The sequence below is a fragment of the Zonotrichia albicollis genome, chromosome 8 (assembly GCF_047830755.1).
Source record: "Zonotrichia albicollis isolate bZonAlb1 chromosome 8, bZonAlb1.hap1, whole genome shotgun sequence".
In the NCBI taxonomy this organism is placed as follows: Eukaryota; Metazoa; Chordata; class Aves; order Passeriformes; family Passerellidae; genus Zonotrichia; species Zonotrichia albicollis.
Window position 1 is genome coordinate 31,038,205 of NC_133826.1, and position 16,526 is coordinate 31,054,730.

A 16,526-nucleotide genomic window follows, 5' to 3' on the forward strand; every position below is an offset into this window, starting at 1 on the left:
TGAGCTGTTGCAGATTTCAGTTCAAAGTGCCTGAGCAGGTGGCAAGGTATCTTTTTCCTTCCCCTCCCTTCCCAGTGAGCTCATGGGCCCTCAGTGACAATAACTGTATATTTCTTGCGTCGTGATGATGTAAATTCATGCAAGTGCTTTCCTCTGCATGCCCCTGGCATGTCTCCAGGGCAGCCAGTGCTGCCTGGCTGGGGCTTGGTGCCATGGTGCTGGAGAATTTGGATCCAGCCCTTTGGGATTGCTGAGTGCAGCTTTGATCCAGGTTTTCTCTGGAGCCAGGAAGGATGAAAGCCTTGGTAAAAGGCTGTGGAAGTCTTCTGCAAGGCTGTTTCTGGGAAGTGTCCAGCTGAGTTTTGCAGGCTCAAAACAGGGAGGCTTTCCAAGCACTTGAAAATCTTGCTCCTCTACACCTCCTACTCTGCCAGGTACATCTGATTTTGTGGGACTTCTGCTGCTTTGCATAGCTGAGCTCTATTTTAGCAAATTGGCAGAATTGCTGAATTTCTACAGGCTTGTGTAAAGCAAGATTTCACATCCTCTGCAGGCCACAGGTGCAGTTGGACTGGTGTGAAAATTGATATGTGTGGCCAGTTACTAGTGTAGAGCTCCTGGTGCAACTCTGAGCTCGTTTAATTGAAATATTTCTCAGCTATTGCTGCTCCTGCCACAGTGAGTTTTTAAAAGCATGAGGCCATTTACAGTGATGCCTTCTTCTTTTTTCTTCTTTTCTCTCGCCGTGCAAGATGTCTCTTGTCTAGAATGGAGCAGGATTTGGGAGCAAGCTGGCCCTGCATGCCTGGGGCAGCCCACCCCTGTGTGTCTGTGAGGACCAGCACAGTGGGAAATGGGCTGGACAGGGGATGCTCAGGTTTTGGCCACAGGAAGAGCACAGCCTGCTTTATGCCAAGTCATGGCACTTGGTGCAAGGTGAATTATTGACAAGCTAATGACTTGATGTGGTTATCCAAGATGAACAAGATTGTGTTGTATTAGATCTGGGAGGAACTGAAAGGATGTCTGTGATGATTTCAGTGGCTCCTTCAGTGCTCTGACAGACACAGTAAAGGGGTGAATCCTTCTGGGCGTGCTTGCTTTTCTCCTGGCATCACCAGTGCCACTTAATGTCATAATAAAATGAGATAGGCCAGGATCTGTGGTTAGTATTTAATCAATAACCTGGTTAAATTAGTCCCCAGTTGCTCCTTCAGTGCTATGACAGACACAATAAAGGGGTGAATCCTTCTGGGCGTGCTTGCTTTTCTCCTGGCATCACCAGTGCCACTTAATGTCATAATAAAATAATGGCTGGTCTGGTACTGCTGCCAGCATGGCTTGAGATAGGCCAGGATCTCATCCTGTGGTTAGTATTTAATCAGTAAATAATGGCTAGTCTGGTACTGCTGCCAGCATGGCATGAGGCAGGCCAGGATCTCATCCTGTGGTTAGTATTTAATCAATAACCCGGTTAAAGTAGTACCCAGGTTGATTGGAGCAGCCTTTTGCCCAAGGCTGCCCACGTTTCCAGGAGAGCTGCCCAGTGTGGTGGCCCTGCCTCTGCACCACGGCCAGGATGGGGTGAGGGCTCTGCAGGGAGCTCTGGGCTCCAGTGGAGCAGTGGGTGGTGCGAGATGCAATGCACACACAGTGCAATGAGGAGCTCAGGGAGGGAAATCACTCTGTGGGGCAGAGGGCAGGCATCTGGCCTGTTGGAGAGGTGGAAGTGTGAGCCATTAATGCTGGAGAGCAAGGGCTGAGCCTGAGGGAGGGCAGTGAGGGATGGAGCCTTCAGAAAGCACTGAGAGGGGAGCCAGGCCTACCTGTGCTGGCCGTGTCTGAGCCTGCTGGCCCATGCAGAGTGACTGGGCTTACCTGTGACCCCATGGTGCTGGGAAATGAGGAACAGGCAGCTCCCGGCCCTGCTCCTGCCCAAGAAATGACTCGTGACAAGCTCATTGCCTTTCAGCTTCCATCCTGTCCCAGAGCTCTCTGCCCCACCTGGGACAGCGGCATGTCCCTCGTGGCCAGGCTCCTAAACAGGCTGGGGCGGCCAGGCTGGGGCAGGAAAGAGCAGGGGTTCCCAGCTGGATGCACAGCACGGTGCTGGAGCCAGTGGGGAGGAGGGAAACCGTAAGCAGGCGGGGGAGCGTGATTTGGGAGGGCTCCTGAGCCAGGAGTGCAGCCACGTGTGGCCTTCCTGCCCCTGCTGTGTCCCACAGCAGCTCAGCCCTTTGCTCTGGGCAGGGCTGTGGGACAGCCTGGGGAGGACAGGGCTGTGGCAGGACAGGGCTGTGGCAGGACAGGACAATGCTCTGGCAGGACACTCGGCTGGCACTGGATGTGCCAGCACAGGCAGCAGCTCCTGGTGGGTGAAGCTGGCCTGGAGCCAGCCCAGTGCCTTGCAGAGCACTGGGAGCCAAACAGGCACCAGGCCCAGGGCAGGAGTGGAGCTGCTGGCAGAAGCTGGGAGGCTGCAGTGCCTTCTGTCCTCTCCAGGCTGTCCCACAGCCCTGCCCTCCCGTGCCTGGGCTGCACTCTGCTCTGCTCTGGGAGCCCTGGGTGTCTCCCTGTGATTCGTGTCCCTCTGCCCAGGGCTTTCCTCCTGCTCCCCCTGAGTCACCTCATGCCTTGCCTTGCCCCTGTCTGGGCCATCAGCAGGGGTCTGCAGGGGCTCAGGGCAGAGCTGGGCACTGGGTCTCCCAGGCTGCCTGAGCGTGCCAGGAGGGCAGAGATGGCTCTCACTCCTTCCCAGCCAGGGAATGCTCTGCTGCCTCCCACCCCTCACCGAGTTCATGGCCAGCATGGAAAGCCATCACGCCAGTGTCCATCCTCTGTGTGTCCTTGTGCTTCCTCCTCTTCCTCCTGCTTCCCACTCGTTCTTCCCCAGAAATGGTCCTTCAGGCATCCTGAAAGGGCTGCCCTGGTGGGCAGCAGGTGAGCCCAGTGCCATGCTCAGCTGCGTGAGGAGCAGGGCAATGTGGAGCTGCAAGCCTGGAGCCCAGGCACACGAGGAGTCTGTGGGACTGCAGGTGCCACGGGAGCTGCCCATGGGGCTCTCCTGCCTAGAAAGCTGCCATGGGGCTCTCCTGCTTTTCCTCTTGCCTAGAAAGAAAGGATTTGTTGCACACTGCCTCCCAGGCACGAATGGGTTCAGGCTGGCTGTCAAGGAGACGAGGTCTGCAGCTTGTTCTGGGAGATCAGAGTCGTGTTAGCACTGGTGATTGCTGTTTGTGAGGGTTCAGAGTTCCTACAGAAGCCATCATCCTCTGAAAGCCTTCTGCAAGAGCTTCCTTTGAGGGCCTGAGCCTCAGGCTTGCATAAAGCTCTGCTGAAGGTGTTCCTGTGGGAGAGGGCTGTGCTCAGTGTCACCAGCTCAGTGCACAGCAGCCCCACCACTGTCACCAAGAGAGGACAGTCTCTGCTGCTGCAAGGTTGCTGGTGAAGATGGCCATCTGCACCTCCCTTTGCATTTTGGAGTAAATTTCTGACTGTGCCTAGGAATAAGCTCCTGGCTACCTGAGAGGTTGTTGATAAGGAAAAATAAGTTTGAGAGAGGTGTGCTGAGGTTTGGTTAGTTCCAGGCTCTGTGACTCATTCCAGCATCTCTCAACAGCATCTGGGCAGTGCAGTGAAGAACTGGACCTTCTCCCTAGGTTTGGGTCTCCTCTCACCCTTGGCATTGCTTCTATTTGGAGGTTTTTCCCTTCTTATTTACCACAACATGGAATTGTCCTGTGGTTTTTAACAAATCAGCGCTTTCATCAGTTTTCTGCCATCATGGCAGCATTTTACTCTTGGGATGGAGTGGGACCAAATGCTCCCTGGTGCTGAGTGCTGATGCTGCATGGGCCTGGGCAGGAGAGATGCAGGCAGCCTTATCTGGGCAGCCACATCTTCCAGCTGGGCTCCAGTGTGTCCAGAGACAATTCCTCACTCCTGCTCCGTGGTTAAAGGGAGAAATAACCTCCAAAAAGGAGAAATAACCTCCAAAAATGGGACCAAAGAGTTTACTAAAGCTCCCAAGCAGGGGTGGAGCAATATTTGGTATCCATTTTATGGGTGACAACCTAAGGCACAGGGCGGCTGTGACTTGTCAGATTCCTTCTGAGGGAGACATCCCTGAACTGAAGTCAACCCAAACTGAAGTCAGCTTTGAATGCTGCTCTTGTGTATGATCCTTTCTGCTCTTGTGCTTTCCTGCTGGGCCTCAGAGGCCAAGGACCCTTTAATTTAATCTGTTGTGGTGTTCTCTGCTGCCTCACCTCAGAAGAGAGACAAAAGCCTGGGGCTGCAGCCTTCCACAAAAACGCCACGTGCCCCAGTTTCTTCCCTGCTAAAATTCATTCCTGGTGGTTTTGGCTCAGTGCAGCAGGAAGATGTTCCAAGGGATGCTGTGCCCTGGGGAGGCGCAGAGTCAGAGCCTGCCCTGCCTCCTGCAGCAGGGTGAGGGGGTCTGGGGTGTCACTGCAGCATGGTGACAGGGTCTGGGGTGTCCCTGCAGCAGGGTGAGGGGGTCTGGGGTGTCACTGCAGCAGGGTGACAGGGTCTGGGGTGTCCCTGCAGCAGGGTGAGGGGGTCTGGGGTGTCACTGCAGCAGGGTGAGGGGGTTTGGGGTGTCCCTGCAGCAGGGTGACAGGGTCTGGGGTGTCACTGCAGCACGGTGGCAGGGTCTGGAGTGTCACTGCAGCAGGGTGACAGGGTTTGGGGTGTCCCTGCAGCAGGGTGACAGGGTCTGGAGTGTCACTGCAGCACAGTGACAGGGTCTGGAGTGTCACTGCAGCAGGGTGAGGGGAGTTTGGGGTGTCCCTGCAGCAGGGTGACAGGGTCTGGGGTGTCACTGCAGAAAGGTGACAGGATCTGGGGTGTCACTGCAGCACAGTGAGGGGGTTTGGGGTGTCACTGCAGCACGGTGACAGGGTCTGGAGTGTCACTGCAGCACGGTGACAGCATTTGGGGTGTCACTGCAGCACGGTGACAGGGTCTGGGATGTCACTGCAGCACGGTGACAGGGTCTGGGGTGTCACGGGTGTTCCTGCCCTGTGCAGGGGCAGAGGAAAGCAGCACAGCTGGTTAAGAGGAGAGGTTGCAACATCTATTGTGTGAGCTGCTTTGTGGAATGGGAGTTTAATTAGGCGGTGGGAGGAAACGATGTATCTATTGTGGAGCAGCAGAAGGAGCAGGCACTGCCCAGAAGCAGGGAAAGGAGCCAAGCCCTGTTCCCAGCCCAGTAGAGGAGGCTGGAGCCCACAGAGCTGAAATCCCTGGAGATTCCCTGCTCCTCCTGCCTCCCAGGGAAGCTGCCAGGGCCACACGGGGCTGGGCTCCTGCTCATGGCTGCTCTGGTGGCTCTGCAGACAGTGGTTGGTCGCTGATCTGCTTCAGCGGGAGTTTTGGAAGGCACGGACTTCCCCACCTGGAGTAAAGTCTACCCAGGGCAAAGGCTCCAGACAAAGAATTTTCAGAGTAGAAAATGTTTCCTTCCCTGGTGGAGCACGAGGAGCCCAGTGATTCTTAATCTGTCACTTGGTTTTCAGCAGTGGGAAGAGTAACGTGATAGGGAAAAATCCCCAACCAAACCAGTTCCCCATGCAACAGGCTTGCATGTGGAACTGCTGATGTGTTCCAGCAGAAGCTGCAAAAGCCAGCCTGAAGTGTGTATTTATTTGCCACAGGAAACTTCAGCAGAGATGGTTAAATTTCAGCTTAATTCTTTAAGAGGGAACAGCCAGACCTGTGATGTTGTGGTGCTGTTGTTGGAATGCAGTAGTGATATGCATCTGAGAGAGCCATCCCTTTCTTTTTCTCTCCAAGGCCTCCAGTTTTGTTTCAGCACTTTGCTCCAATGACATTTTCTTATTCCCTCTTAACATGATGGATGGGGCTGCTCTGGACTCCTTCAAACATTCTCTGATCCTTGGGAACTTGAGGGATGTGTGTGTATTCCCAACACAAAGAGCTCATCTGTGCTGACCTCTGCTTACATGCTAAGAAATCCACATTATCCAAAAGGAGAAGAGAAACCCAGAATAACTGGCCAGAGCAGTTGGTGAGTGTGACTTGGGGTGCAGGTCCCTTTGAGGTTTCTGTGACAAAGACCTGTCTTTCTGTGGTTTGAGTGGATCCAGCTTCAAGTCCTAGCTAGCTGATTTGTGCATTTGCCTGAAGTCAGAGCCTTTGATGTGAGGAAGCTCTTCCCAAGACCCAGGTCTGGGCTGTGCACAAGTGCCCACCAAGCCTGCTCTGTGGATGGGCCAAATACAGAGAGTTTGTTTTAACCTCTGGGATGGAGGAGTCTGGGGAAGCTGCCTCATGTTGATTTCTTCTGAACTGATTTCTGTTTCTTCTTTGCAGTGTGTGCTAAAGCAGGAGCTGTTCTGTAGGAATGGATTGTGTTGGTAGTGCAGTCAGTGGTGCCATGGTTTGAGATAATGACACCTTTCTGTTCTGCTGCACGTGTCCCAGGACCATGCTGTCTTCATGGTGCCCTTTGCACTGGGATGAACCTTGCAATGCCTCCAGGGTCTTTTTAGGATACATTTCTGCATCTTGGCAGATGCAGCTTCTGTTCCTTTTCCTGTGAGAGGCTGCTTGGCCAATGCCATATAAAATCATCCTGAAATGAGTGGATGCCAGATTCCTGTGCACTTGGCCTGGATAGCAAATACTCTTTTTTCTCTTTTTTTTTTTTTTTTTCTTTTTTTGCAGCCCTGCATTGCTGTGAGCATTGCTGTGCTCTCCTCACTGGGGTTCCTGCAAGCACAGTGGCATTCTGTCCTATGTCTCTCCTTGCTTCATCTGGGGCTCTGCTGCTGACATGGATTTCAACCTCTTTTTTCTAATTCCACCTAAAATCTTGATGCTTTTTTTACTTGGAATTTTTTTTCTGTGATTCTGTCTAAGCCTCTCTAAAGGACCTTATTGTTGTTGCCTTTAACATGCAGAATTTAGTGAATGAGTTTTAATACCTGCATTAGTTGTTGTTGAAATAGGACCTGTGAAGCAAGAGTGATATGAATAATTACCTCTTTTCTCCAGTTACAGCCCAGAAACATTGTTGAGCACTGCCAGCATCTTAAGAGCCCCACAGGGCTGCCTTGTTTCTGATGCACCAAGCGTTTAATGCTGCTGCTCATTCATTCTTTATTAATTGTCTGAATTTCATAATTGCTGATTTAGTTACAGTATTACCAGCCTGCCTTCCTTGGCGTGTCACTGCTTCTCTTCCTGGCTATTCTCATTTGCCTTCTCAACTGATCTTACTCAAGCTTTTTATGCAACAGTGGGAGAGCAGCTCTGTGGTGAGCAGTAAAACAAAATACCAAAATAAATCCTGTATTTCACAACTTGGGGCATAAATATCACCGTGCTGCAATTCGGCTCGCTTTGCTGAGATGACACCTTTCTGAAGTGCTGTGTGGGCGTCTTCCTAGGCTGCCCCTTGCTCTGTCACCTGCCCTCAGGGTAGATTTGGGGTGACTTTGTGCTCCTCTGCACTATCAGCCCTGCCTTCAACCCGTCCATGTGGGCAAGGATTACCTCAGCTGCCTCGAGGCAGGGTCTGTCTTTGAGAGGATGCATTTGGGGGAGAAAGCTGATTTTAAACAGAGGAATTTTGTTTTCCTTCTCAGCTGGAGGGAGGTGCTTGGCTGGACATTGCCTGTGCTGCTCAGTCCTGGGGTCCCTGAGGCATCAGGACTGGCTGGGGCCAAGAGGGGCAGGAGTTTATCAGGGGTTACTGTAAAGGGGCATGACTGAGCTGCTGCTCTTTAAACCAAGCTTGCTCCAGCACAGGGGCTCAAACCTGCTCTGGGCTGGAAGAACAGAAGCCATTTCCAGGCTCCTGTAGTTCCTCACCTTCTTCAAAGGCTGGTTGCACCAAACAGCTTATGCTGCCTCTGCCTGCATAGGTCAAACCAATGCATGTCTAATTAAAAATACCACAAATTCCAGTCAGATGTGGGCTTTCCAAGGAATGCACTTCTGCTTATTCTAGCAGCAGGTGGTAAACATTAAAACATCTACAGCTCATTTCTGGTGTTCTCCTCTGGGCTGTGAGAGCAGAGCAGAGCAGAGCAGAGCGGTGCCTGCAGATGCACACAGAGCCTGTCCTTGTTTTCCTTGGCTGCAGGAAGCACTCCGAGCCCCGCTGTGATTCCTGTAACCAGTCTGACCAGTATCCCACACACCAGTTCATTCACACCCTGCTGGGGTCACCAGAGGTGCAGCATGTGAAGGAGAGGGGAGCTTGCCTTGCCACCTCCCACGCAGGTCCAGCCCGTGTTGCGGCACTTCCTTGGATTTCTGGAAGGAGTTTGGAGATGTTTCTGAGGCTGGGGATGGCATGTCGCAGGATGTCCCCTGACCCATGCCTGCCTGAGAGGTGCTGTTTTTCCCAGCCTGTAAGCACTGCTCCCACTCAGAGCTGTCACTGAATATGCCCAGGCTGGAGGAGAAATGAGAACGTGGCTCGGCTGGAGTGGCCAGCTTTCTTCCATAAGCTTGGTGTTAGTCAAGCCCCCATGGAATGAACAGTAAGGCTTGCACAGGGACCTGGTGGCTTTGGTGAGCTGCTGGTGGCACTGAGGTGTGCTGGCTCCTGCTCCAGCACCTGCATCCCCCATGACACAGTGCTGCTGCTGCTGCATCCTCCGTGGCCTTCCATGGCACTCAGCAAGCTGCTGCCGTGTCTCAGACCTCCTTTCAACCTCTGATTTAAGGGTGTTTAAAAAAAAAAACCTCACAGAGAGGTATGGAATGCCTAAGGATTTCTTGTAAGGGAGGTAAATCACCTTGCAAATGGAAGTCCTCAAAAGAAAGGGTTGGCGTAGGTTGTTGCCTGTTAGCTTTCTCCATTTAACCCTGTGGCTGATATTGATTTCATTCTTACCAGTTCTGATTTCTCTGAGCTTCCTGTGAAGCTGCTTCTCCTGCAGATGGCTCGTGAGTGTGTCCCAGTTTGCCACCTCAACTTGTGAAACTCGGAGGTAGTGAGGGGAGGCTGGAGGAAGCGGATGGAGGCAGCTCTGGGAGGGAATAGCAAACCGAGCAGAAGGCATTTATTGTGAAGCATTTGATGTTATTGGAAAACATATTTTATGTGATGGATGGGTATGCTGCAATCCTGGGGTGGTTTTGAAGCAGCAACCTTAACTTTGCTCGGCTGCTCTCACAACATGGGTATTTTTAGCCTGATTCCCATTTTTACCCATCGGTACGCACAACCATCACAGACGCTTACCAAAATTAAACCTGAAGTTGGATGGGAAAATAGGCACTGACCTTGTCAGTGCAAACCAAAATCACATCTATTTCAGACAAACACATGTACCTCAGAGCTGCATTTCCCATATGTGCAAATGCAAACTCCAAGGAACTGCGGAAGAGTTTTAAAAAGCATCATTAAGCCCAAGAACAAGCATCCTCTACTTCATTATTTTTCCTCTCTTCAAAATTACTGTGGCCTTAAATTTAAGTCCAGCTCATGCTAAAGCCACCAGCAGTGGGGTGTAGGCAGGAGGACAGGGGAAATTTAATCCTGAGGAATAGTTTAAACCCGATCTATCAGGGTAGCAGAGGTGTCCAGCATATTTGGCCATGCCATGCTGGCAGTCTATCATTGGAGTGGCTGAGAACCTTCATCCTGGCCCCAGATATCTGCGTGTTTCTGTGCCCCACAATGGGACCCATCCCTGATCCAAGTGTCAGTGCCAGGGGCTGGTTTTGTCCTCAGGTTTGGTGGCAGGAGCAGGGAGCCCAAGCAAAATGACCACACTGAGAAGATAATGTCCCTGCTTTTCTCCTCTTTGTATCCCAGCCCCTGGAGGGAGCAGGGAGGTGCTGCTGGCATCCCTTGGCAAGTGCCCTGCTTGTGTGTGGAGCCTGGGCATAGTCATGGTCAGATTTACAGATGCACAGAGGAATTGGGGTGCAGTGGGATCCCTCAGTGAAGGGCATGGGAGTCCTCAGACACAGGCAGCAGCACAGCACTTTGGTAGGATGGCTCTTAGCAGTGTTTTAAAAATGGCTTTCAGTCCGTTTATTGCTGATCGCATTAGCAGGCTAAGCAGGTATTTCAGTGTGCTCCCCTTCAGCAAGCTGGAGTCCCCTGAGGGCATCAAGTGCAGCCCAGAGCAGTGGGCTGTCAGAAACTCTGAAGCCTTGTTCAGAAATGCCTTTTGGATGGAGCTGTCTGCCCTCCTGGGAGGTGCCCTGCTTTCCATCCCTGCTGCTGCTGCCCCGGCAGGGCTGGGGGAGCCGAGGGCCAGGATGGCAGGCAGCAGGGAGTGATGGATGGATGGGGGCAGCAGGGAGTGATGGATGGATGGATGGATGGATGGATGGATGGATGGATGGATGGATGGATGGATGGATGGATGGATGGGGGCAGCAGGGAGTGATGGATGGATGGATGGATGGATGGATGGATGGATGGATGGATGGATGGATGGATGGGGGCAGCAGGGAGTGATGGATGGATGGATGGATGGATGGATGGGGGCAGCAGGGAGTGATGGGTGGATGGATGGGGGCAGCAGGGAGTGATGGATGGATGGATGGATGGATGGATGGATGGATGGATGGATGGATGGATGGATGGAGGCAGCAGGGAGTGATGGATGCTGCACGGCTGGGGACGCCCTGGCAGGGCTCTGGCTCTCTGCTGCCCTGCCTTCTGCAGGGAGAGCCAGTGCTGCCTGTGCTCCCTGCCCGCTGCTGCTGGGCACCACGCAGGGCCACAGCTCACGTGGCTGCCACTCTTCTGACCTGCAAGGCTGCTTGGGGCCAGGTTATATCTGTCTGCTGCTTTTTTAACCCAGAGCTGTACCTAAAATCATTCCCCTCTCTCCAATGCTCTTTTCTTTCAGTTAACTGAAAGGCACACTTCTCCTCCAGTTAAGCAGAAGGGAAAAGGAAGGCAGGAGGTGTTCTGGCTGCAGTCTGCTCCTGGTGCTTCGGCAGAACCCCGGCGCTGAGCTCAGGGTGTTGGTTACCCCACAGAAGGCTCGAGGGGAGCTGATGCTGCTTTCCCTGCCCAGCCCCAGGGTGGCTTGGCACCCCTGGCCAGGAAAAAAGGGCCTTTTCCTTGCAGGTTCCCGTTCCTGCACAGCCCACAGGTGGCTTTGAGTCATTCTGGGGCACTGGGGCCGCTGCCATTTCTTTGTGTGGTTCAGTAAAGCGAAATCCTCCTGCCCTGTACAGAGCTGCGTTTGCCATTCCTCCCAATTATGGCCATTAGGATCCCAGCAAGGTTTCTCAGGCTTCCCTCCTGGGGAGCTCCTGGAGGGTTCTGAGCTTTGCTGTCATTGCCCGTGTTCTCAGCAGCAGAATTGTGAGGTATGTGCCTCCCCCCGGCCGTTCATTGCTGGCCATGGGACTGGATCCCGGCTGTCACTTTGGAATGAGTTAATTCCCGAGCAGAGCACAGCCCGCTCCTCCCCCGGGCGCTGCTCTGCCATTAGCCCGCGCTCTCCCGGGGTTAAAATCCAAGCCGGCAGGGATGTTATCAGGGATTAATGAGCTGCTGTGCCAGCCAGCTGCAGGGGAGCTGGGGGCACGGCCAGGGGCAGGAGCTCAGAGCTGAGGGGGCTCCAGCTCCAGCAGCTCCTGCCCAGCCAGCCCTGTGCCCCAGGGGGACCCGGCTCTGCTCACAGTTCCATGTCCTTTCCATAAACACACAGAAATACACCTTTCTGCCAAAAACTGCATCCTCTTCTGTGCTTTTTCTCAGGGCAGATTTTCGTCTCCTCCCTCCCGAGGTAGCAGAGCAGCATTGAGTTTTGTAGGAATTGCTTTTTCCCTGTTAATTGAATTCTCAAAACACCGCTCTTTCCCCAATACAAGGTACAAGCTTGTAACCTTTTTCCTCTTTTTGTTTTGCTTTGAAGAGGGGGACAGAGGGTGTATGGGAACAGGGGCAACTCCATGCACTTAGAGCAACTTCCTTCAAAAAATATTCTGTTTATTTGTATTCTGCTGCCACAATGCCACCACAAAGCATTCCTGGTACCTTCCCTTACTTACAGACAGTGCTGGTGGGCAGAGTTAAATTGTACCTAAGGCATTTGAGATGGGCTGGAACGAAATGAGGGCATTTTAATTCAGGTTAACATTTTTCAGATGCTTGTGAATGTGGGGGGATGATGAATCTGGAAAAACATCTTGTCTCCTCCTCAGAGCCTGATCTGCCTGACCTTGCATGCAGCTTGTGGTTACGAGTTTTCTCACATTTCTGCTGTGTGGAAACAGCCTGTTAGGGATGGGTAGCATCTTTCTAGGGATGCTGAGTTTTCCCTGCTTTTCACACGTAGCCGTCGCTCTCGGATTCATACATAATTTTACTCCAAGCTGACAGGGTTACATGCGCTCTCTATTAAGCAACATATGTTAGCTCAGTTCTCCAGAAAGGGCAATTTTAATGCTCTGCCAGTAGGAGTGCGTTGCACAATGATGCATACACCAGCTGGCTTCTTTTCCTTCCAAAGTTATTTAAATACTGAACTCTGCACAAAAGACAGATGTTGAAAATAGACTCCCACTAACCTGAGGTTGATGGGAAGGCAGCTGTGCTCTGATGGAATAGATGTTTCTCTTCCTTTTGAAAAGATGAATGTGTTTTTTTGTAGGCAGGGTAAAATTAAGGGATAGTCTTTTTTCACTTAGCTGGTTGGATATTATGAGTGATCTTGTACTTCTTTTGCATTACTGAGACCACCTTTGATTTTCTTCTCAAATAGTTGCAGGGCTTTTTAACTGATGTATCTCAGATGTCCATTTTCAGTCTTTCCTCAAAAATTTTAATGCAGCTCTTAGAGCTTCAGTGGGAGACCAACTGGGGAGCTGTGCAAGTCCAGGAACAGATTATTTTGTTGTTTCCTTTCCCATTTTCTGTATATTTTCCTGAAATTAATACTTTTCTTTCTTCTGGCATTGCTACATAGCTATAAAAAAGGAATAATATAAATAACCCAAGCTTGTAATATTATTACAGATATTTAAAGGTCCAGAAACATACCCAAGATGGGCAAAATGGCTGGGTTGAAAGCTCAGAAAGCTCTTCTCTTACGGCATTTAATTGGTTATAAGTAGTACAGTGAAATCCTGCATGGTGTGAAACCAAAGGGGATCATGGGAATGCTGTGCAAATCCTCTTTCCTTTCTTGATTTCAAGCTGGATAATTATTTCTGTATCTGTTCTTTATTGAGCTGGAGGCTAGGATTCAGCTCTCCAAGAGGGAGCCATGGGTGGCTGAGCTTAATCACATATGAAATGTGGTTTTTCTCCTGAGGCAGTCACCAGATCCCAGTGCAGTGCCCAGCGAGTGTGGGGAGAATTGCTGCCACCCAGCTCCCTGCACCCAAACACGCAGATGTTCCTCCTGCACATCTCTGGGAATGCAGGATATACTCCCAGCAAGGATTGGGAGGCACTGGAAACATGGGGGTTTCCTTTTCCTGTGGCTCAGCCAGTGCCTGCTTGTTTTGGGTGCAGCGGCTGTGGCTGTGCACACCATCTCAGAGACCCTCTGGTGGCATTTCCAACCCTGCCATCATCCCCTCTGCTCTCCTCCCGCAGCAAGAACAGCTAAATCCCAAGCTTTGCAGCCCTCTCAAGCTTTCTCTCTTTGTCTTGCAGCAGAAGGAGGAGCACTGGCAAACAGGGGCAGGCTCAGCAGATCTCTGTGCTGGGCAGAGCAGTCGTCAAGAACAGCTCCAAGCCAGGGAGGTCCTGATCAGTTGTACAGATGTTCTTCCATGGCCCGTTAAGGGTGTTGGTTTCACCCCTTGCAGTCTCTGCAGCTCAGATCTCACTCAGAGGAGCTGCACAAAGCTGACACTTCCTTACACCAAGTTAGGAAGCCCCTCAAAATTAGCAATGGCATCTCCTGGCCTGTGGGAGCCAGCATGCTTTCCCTGCAGAGCCCTGGGATGTGAGAGGCAGCTGGGCAGAGTTGCTGTCCTGTGAAATGCTGCTCCTGGCTGATCTGTTCCTGAGCCAGGGTCAGCGTTGCATGGGAACCCCCTGGGCTGGAGTTCATTAGTGCTGCTGCCTGATTGCTCTAATGAGGGTTGGGGTGGGCAGCAGCTCCCTGAGCACATGGCTCAGGCTTGCAGAGGCGCTTGGCTCTCCAGTCGGTGTCAGGATAAAGGCCGGGATTTATGGAAGGGCTTAACAAATCTGTCTGCTCGTTCCTTCTGAGAATTTGACTGCTTTGCTTCCAGTGGGTTTTGCTGGAGTTCTGCCATGACCCAGGCACAAGGGGGCTTTGGCTTCAGCGTGGCAGAGGCTCAGCAGCTCTTCCCCTGGCACTTCCAGAGCCAAGCTCAGGGTGAGCCTGGGCAGAATCCCTTGCCCGCAGACAGGGATTGTGGAAGGCCCTCCAAGGAGCTCTGTATGACTCTGTCCCTGAAACGTGCCAGAGCTGGGTAGCATCTGTGCTGAAACCTCCTGGCCTGTCTGCATCGCTGTCCAGGGGCTGTTTGTCACTCATAAAACATACTAAAAATAGTCTGTTTTACCCTGAGATATTTTTCTCTCTTCCAAGCCTACATCAGTTGCACTTGGGGTGGTACAGAATAGAAGCCCCACAGCACCAGGAGCTCCAAAATGCAACTGGATGTTGCACATGAGTGATTTGTTAGGACCAATAAATCAGGCATCAGCACCAAGGTGCCATGCAGTCACCCTGGATCCTGCAGAGAGCTTCCAGGTCAGCCTGCAGCTCCTGGAAAATCACATGCAGAGCCTCAGAAAGGACTAGGATAATTACTGCAAGGCTGTCAGGCCAAAGCTCACCTTTTCAGGGCTAAATCAAGACATTTCTTTAGTGTTAGGTGCCAGGCACTGGTCTAGTGTCCTGACAAGACACATAGAAGGGGGTCTTGAGTGCAGTTTCATCTCTGCCGGTAATGATGGGGATGGCATTGGTGGGTTCTTTGGTGAGACCCTTCTCCATGAGGAATAAGCCATGCAAGCAGCATGTGGGGATGTGCTGGGGACTTTGAGGCTGGCCAAAGCCACGGTGGGAGCCTGACCTCTGCTTTCTCCAGCCCGTCACCATGGCTTCAGCCCCAGTGTGGGTGGGCTTGCCCGGTCAGTGCTTGGGGGAGGGCAGAGCTGCGTTCCCTGCGCTGTTTCCCAAGCCTTCTGAATCTGCCATCCCCTTCAGCCACTTTAAATGGCTTTGAGGAATTGTGCTTTCAGGTCTTTTATCATTGCTCTCAGGTCAGGGCCAGCAGCTTTGCTGCCTGCTGGCTCTGGCTGCCAGAGCTGATGCATCACGCCGTGCTGGAGCTGTCCCAGCGAGGCTGGTGCGGGCAGGGCGCCGCTCCCTCTGCAGAGACACTGCCCAAATGGGAGAGCAGAAAGCAAATCCTCTGCCTCAGGCAGGCCAGGGCCAGCGTGCAGGGCTTTTTCTGGGCACAGAGGGTCTGTCCCCATGGCTGTGCACAGCTCCCTGCAAGTGGGACCAGCATATCAGGTGCCTGATGTGGCTGCACCTGTGGCAAACCAGTCGTGGGACTCCTGAAAAGTCCCACAGCAGGATCATGCTTATTGAGCCTACTCCTCTGCCAGCCTTCTCCCCACTTGTAATACACTAAAGGCCAAAGTGGGTGGATTTGGGGGAATCTAATTCTCTCCCCAGGCCAGAGCAGAGCTTTGTGTTTAGTCACTGATCTTTGGAAGTTCCTGTTGGGATTTTTTCCTGTCCGGTGACTTCTAATTGAGATGGGTAATTGCATTATCCCATCTCCCATGGAGGGGTCCTCAGAATCCTCAGCAGTCATCTTCAGTTTTATACTGAGCCCAAAAATACCCAGCTCAGAATGGCATTTCACTTTCCAGAGCTCAGCAATGGCCACCAGCCAGGGGGGCAAGTGCAGCCAGGCTGTGGATCCTTGGGGGTGTGGTAGTCCATCTCTGGGGAGGCACAGCCCTTCAGAGGGGCAGGCCAAGGGCCTTTGAAACACAAGCTAACATGCCCAGTAGCATCCTGAACTGGGTAAAGCATTATCCACATCCCGGGGCTGGATTGCTTTGGTGTGTGCTCCTCCAGATGCTGGGCACTGCAGGGCAAAAAGACCCCTGTCCTGTCCTAGCATGGATGTACAAGGTTGATGTGGGAGACAGGAGAACCTGCCCCTGTCCCTCTTGCCCCTCCCTGGGGCTGTCCTGGCACAGGAAGGCTAACTCAGGTGCTTCCTTCCACTTCCCGCAGTATGAGTTTAAAGCCAAGAATATCAAGAAGAAGAAGGTGAATCTCATCGTGTCAGTGGACGGCGTGAAGGTCATTCTGAAGAAGAAGAAGAAGGTAGGCAGCACTGGTCCCTGGGGCAGCAGTGCCTCAGCAGCAGAGCCCCTCCCCTCCTGGTGCAGGGCCCTTGCAGCATCCTTGAACTTGTGGGAAGCTCTGGTGGGCTGGGAGAGGGAGGCACGGGCTGGGTCAGCCTGGTGTGGCTCACGTTCCTGCGGGGTGGCTGAGCCAGTCCTGCTGTGGTGCACAAGGGGCTCAGGGGGCCCT

General features: G+C 52.5%; 1 protein-coding gene across 5 annotated transcripts in view; it reads left to right on the forward strand.

The window, feature by feature from the left end:
• The window catches only part of NOS1AP (nitric oxide synthase 1 adaptor protein), a 43,777-nt gene that overhangs the window by 13,928 nt on the left and 13,323 nt on the right, over positions 1-16,526 (forward strand). For all 5 annotated transcript variants that reach the window (XM_026797216.2, XM_074546511.1, XM_074546512.1 and 2 more), the window contains exon 3: positions 16,224-16,316. In XM_026797216.2, the coding sequence (XP_026653017.2) occupies positions 16,224-16,316 (93 nt within the window). The remainder of the gene's footprint in view (positions 1-16,223; positions 16,317-16,526) is intronic.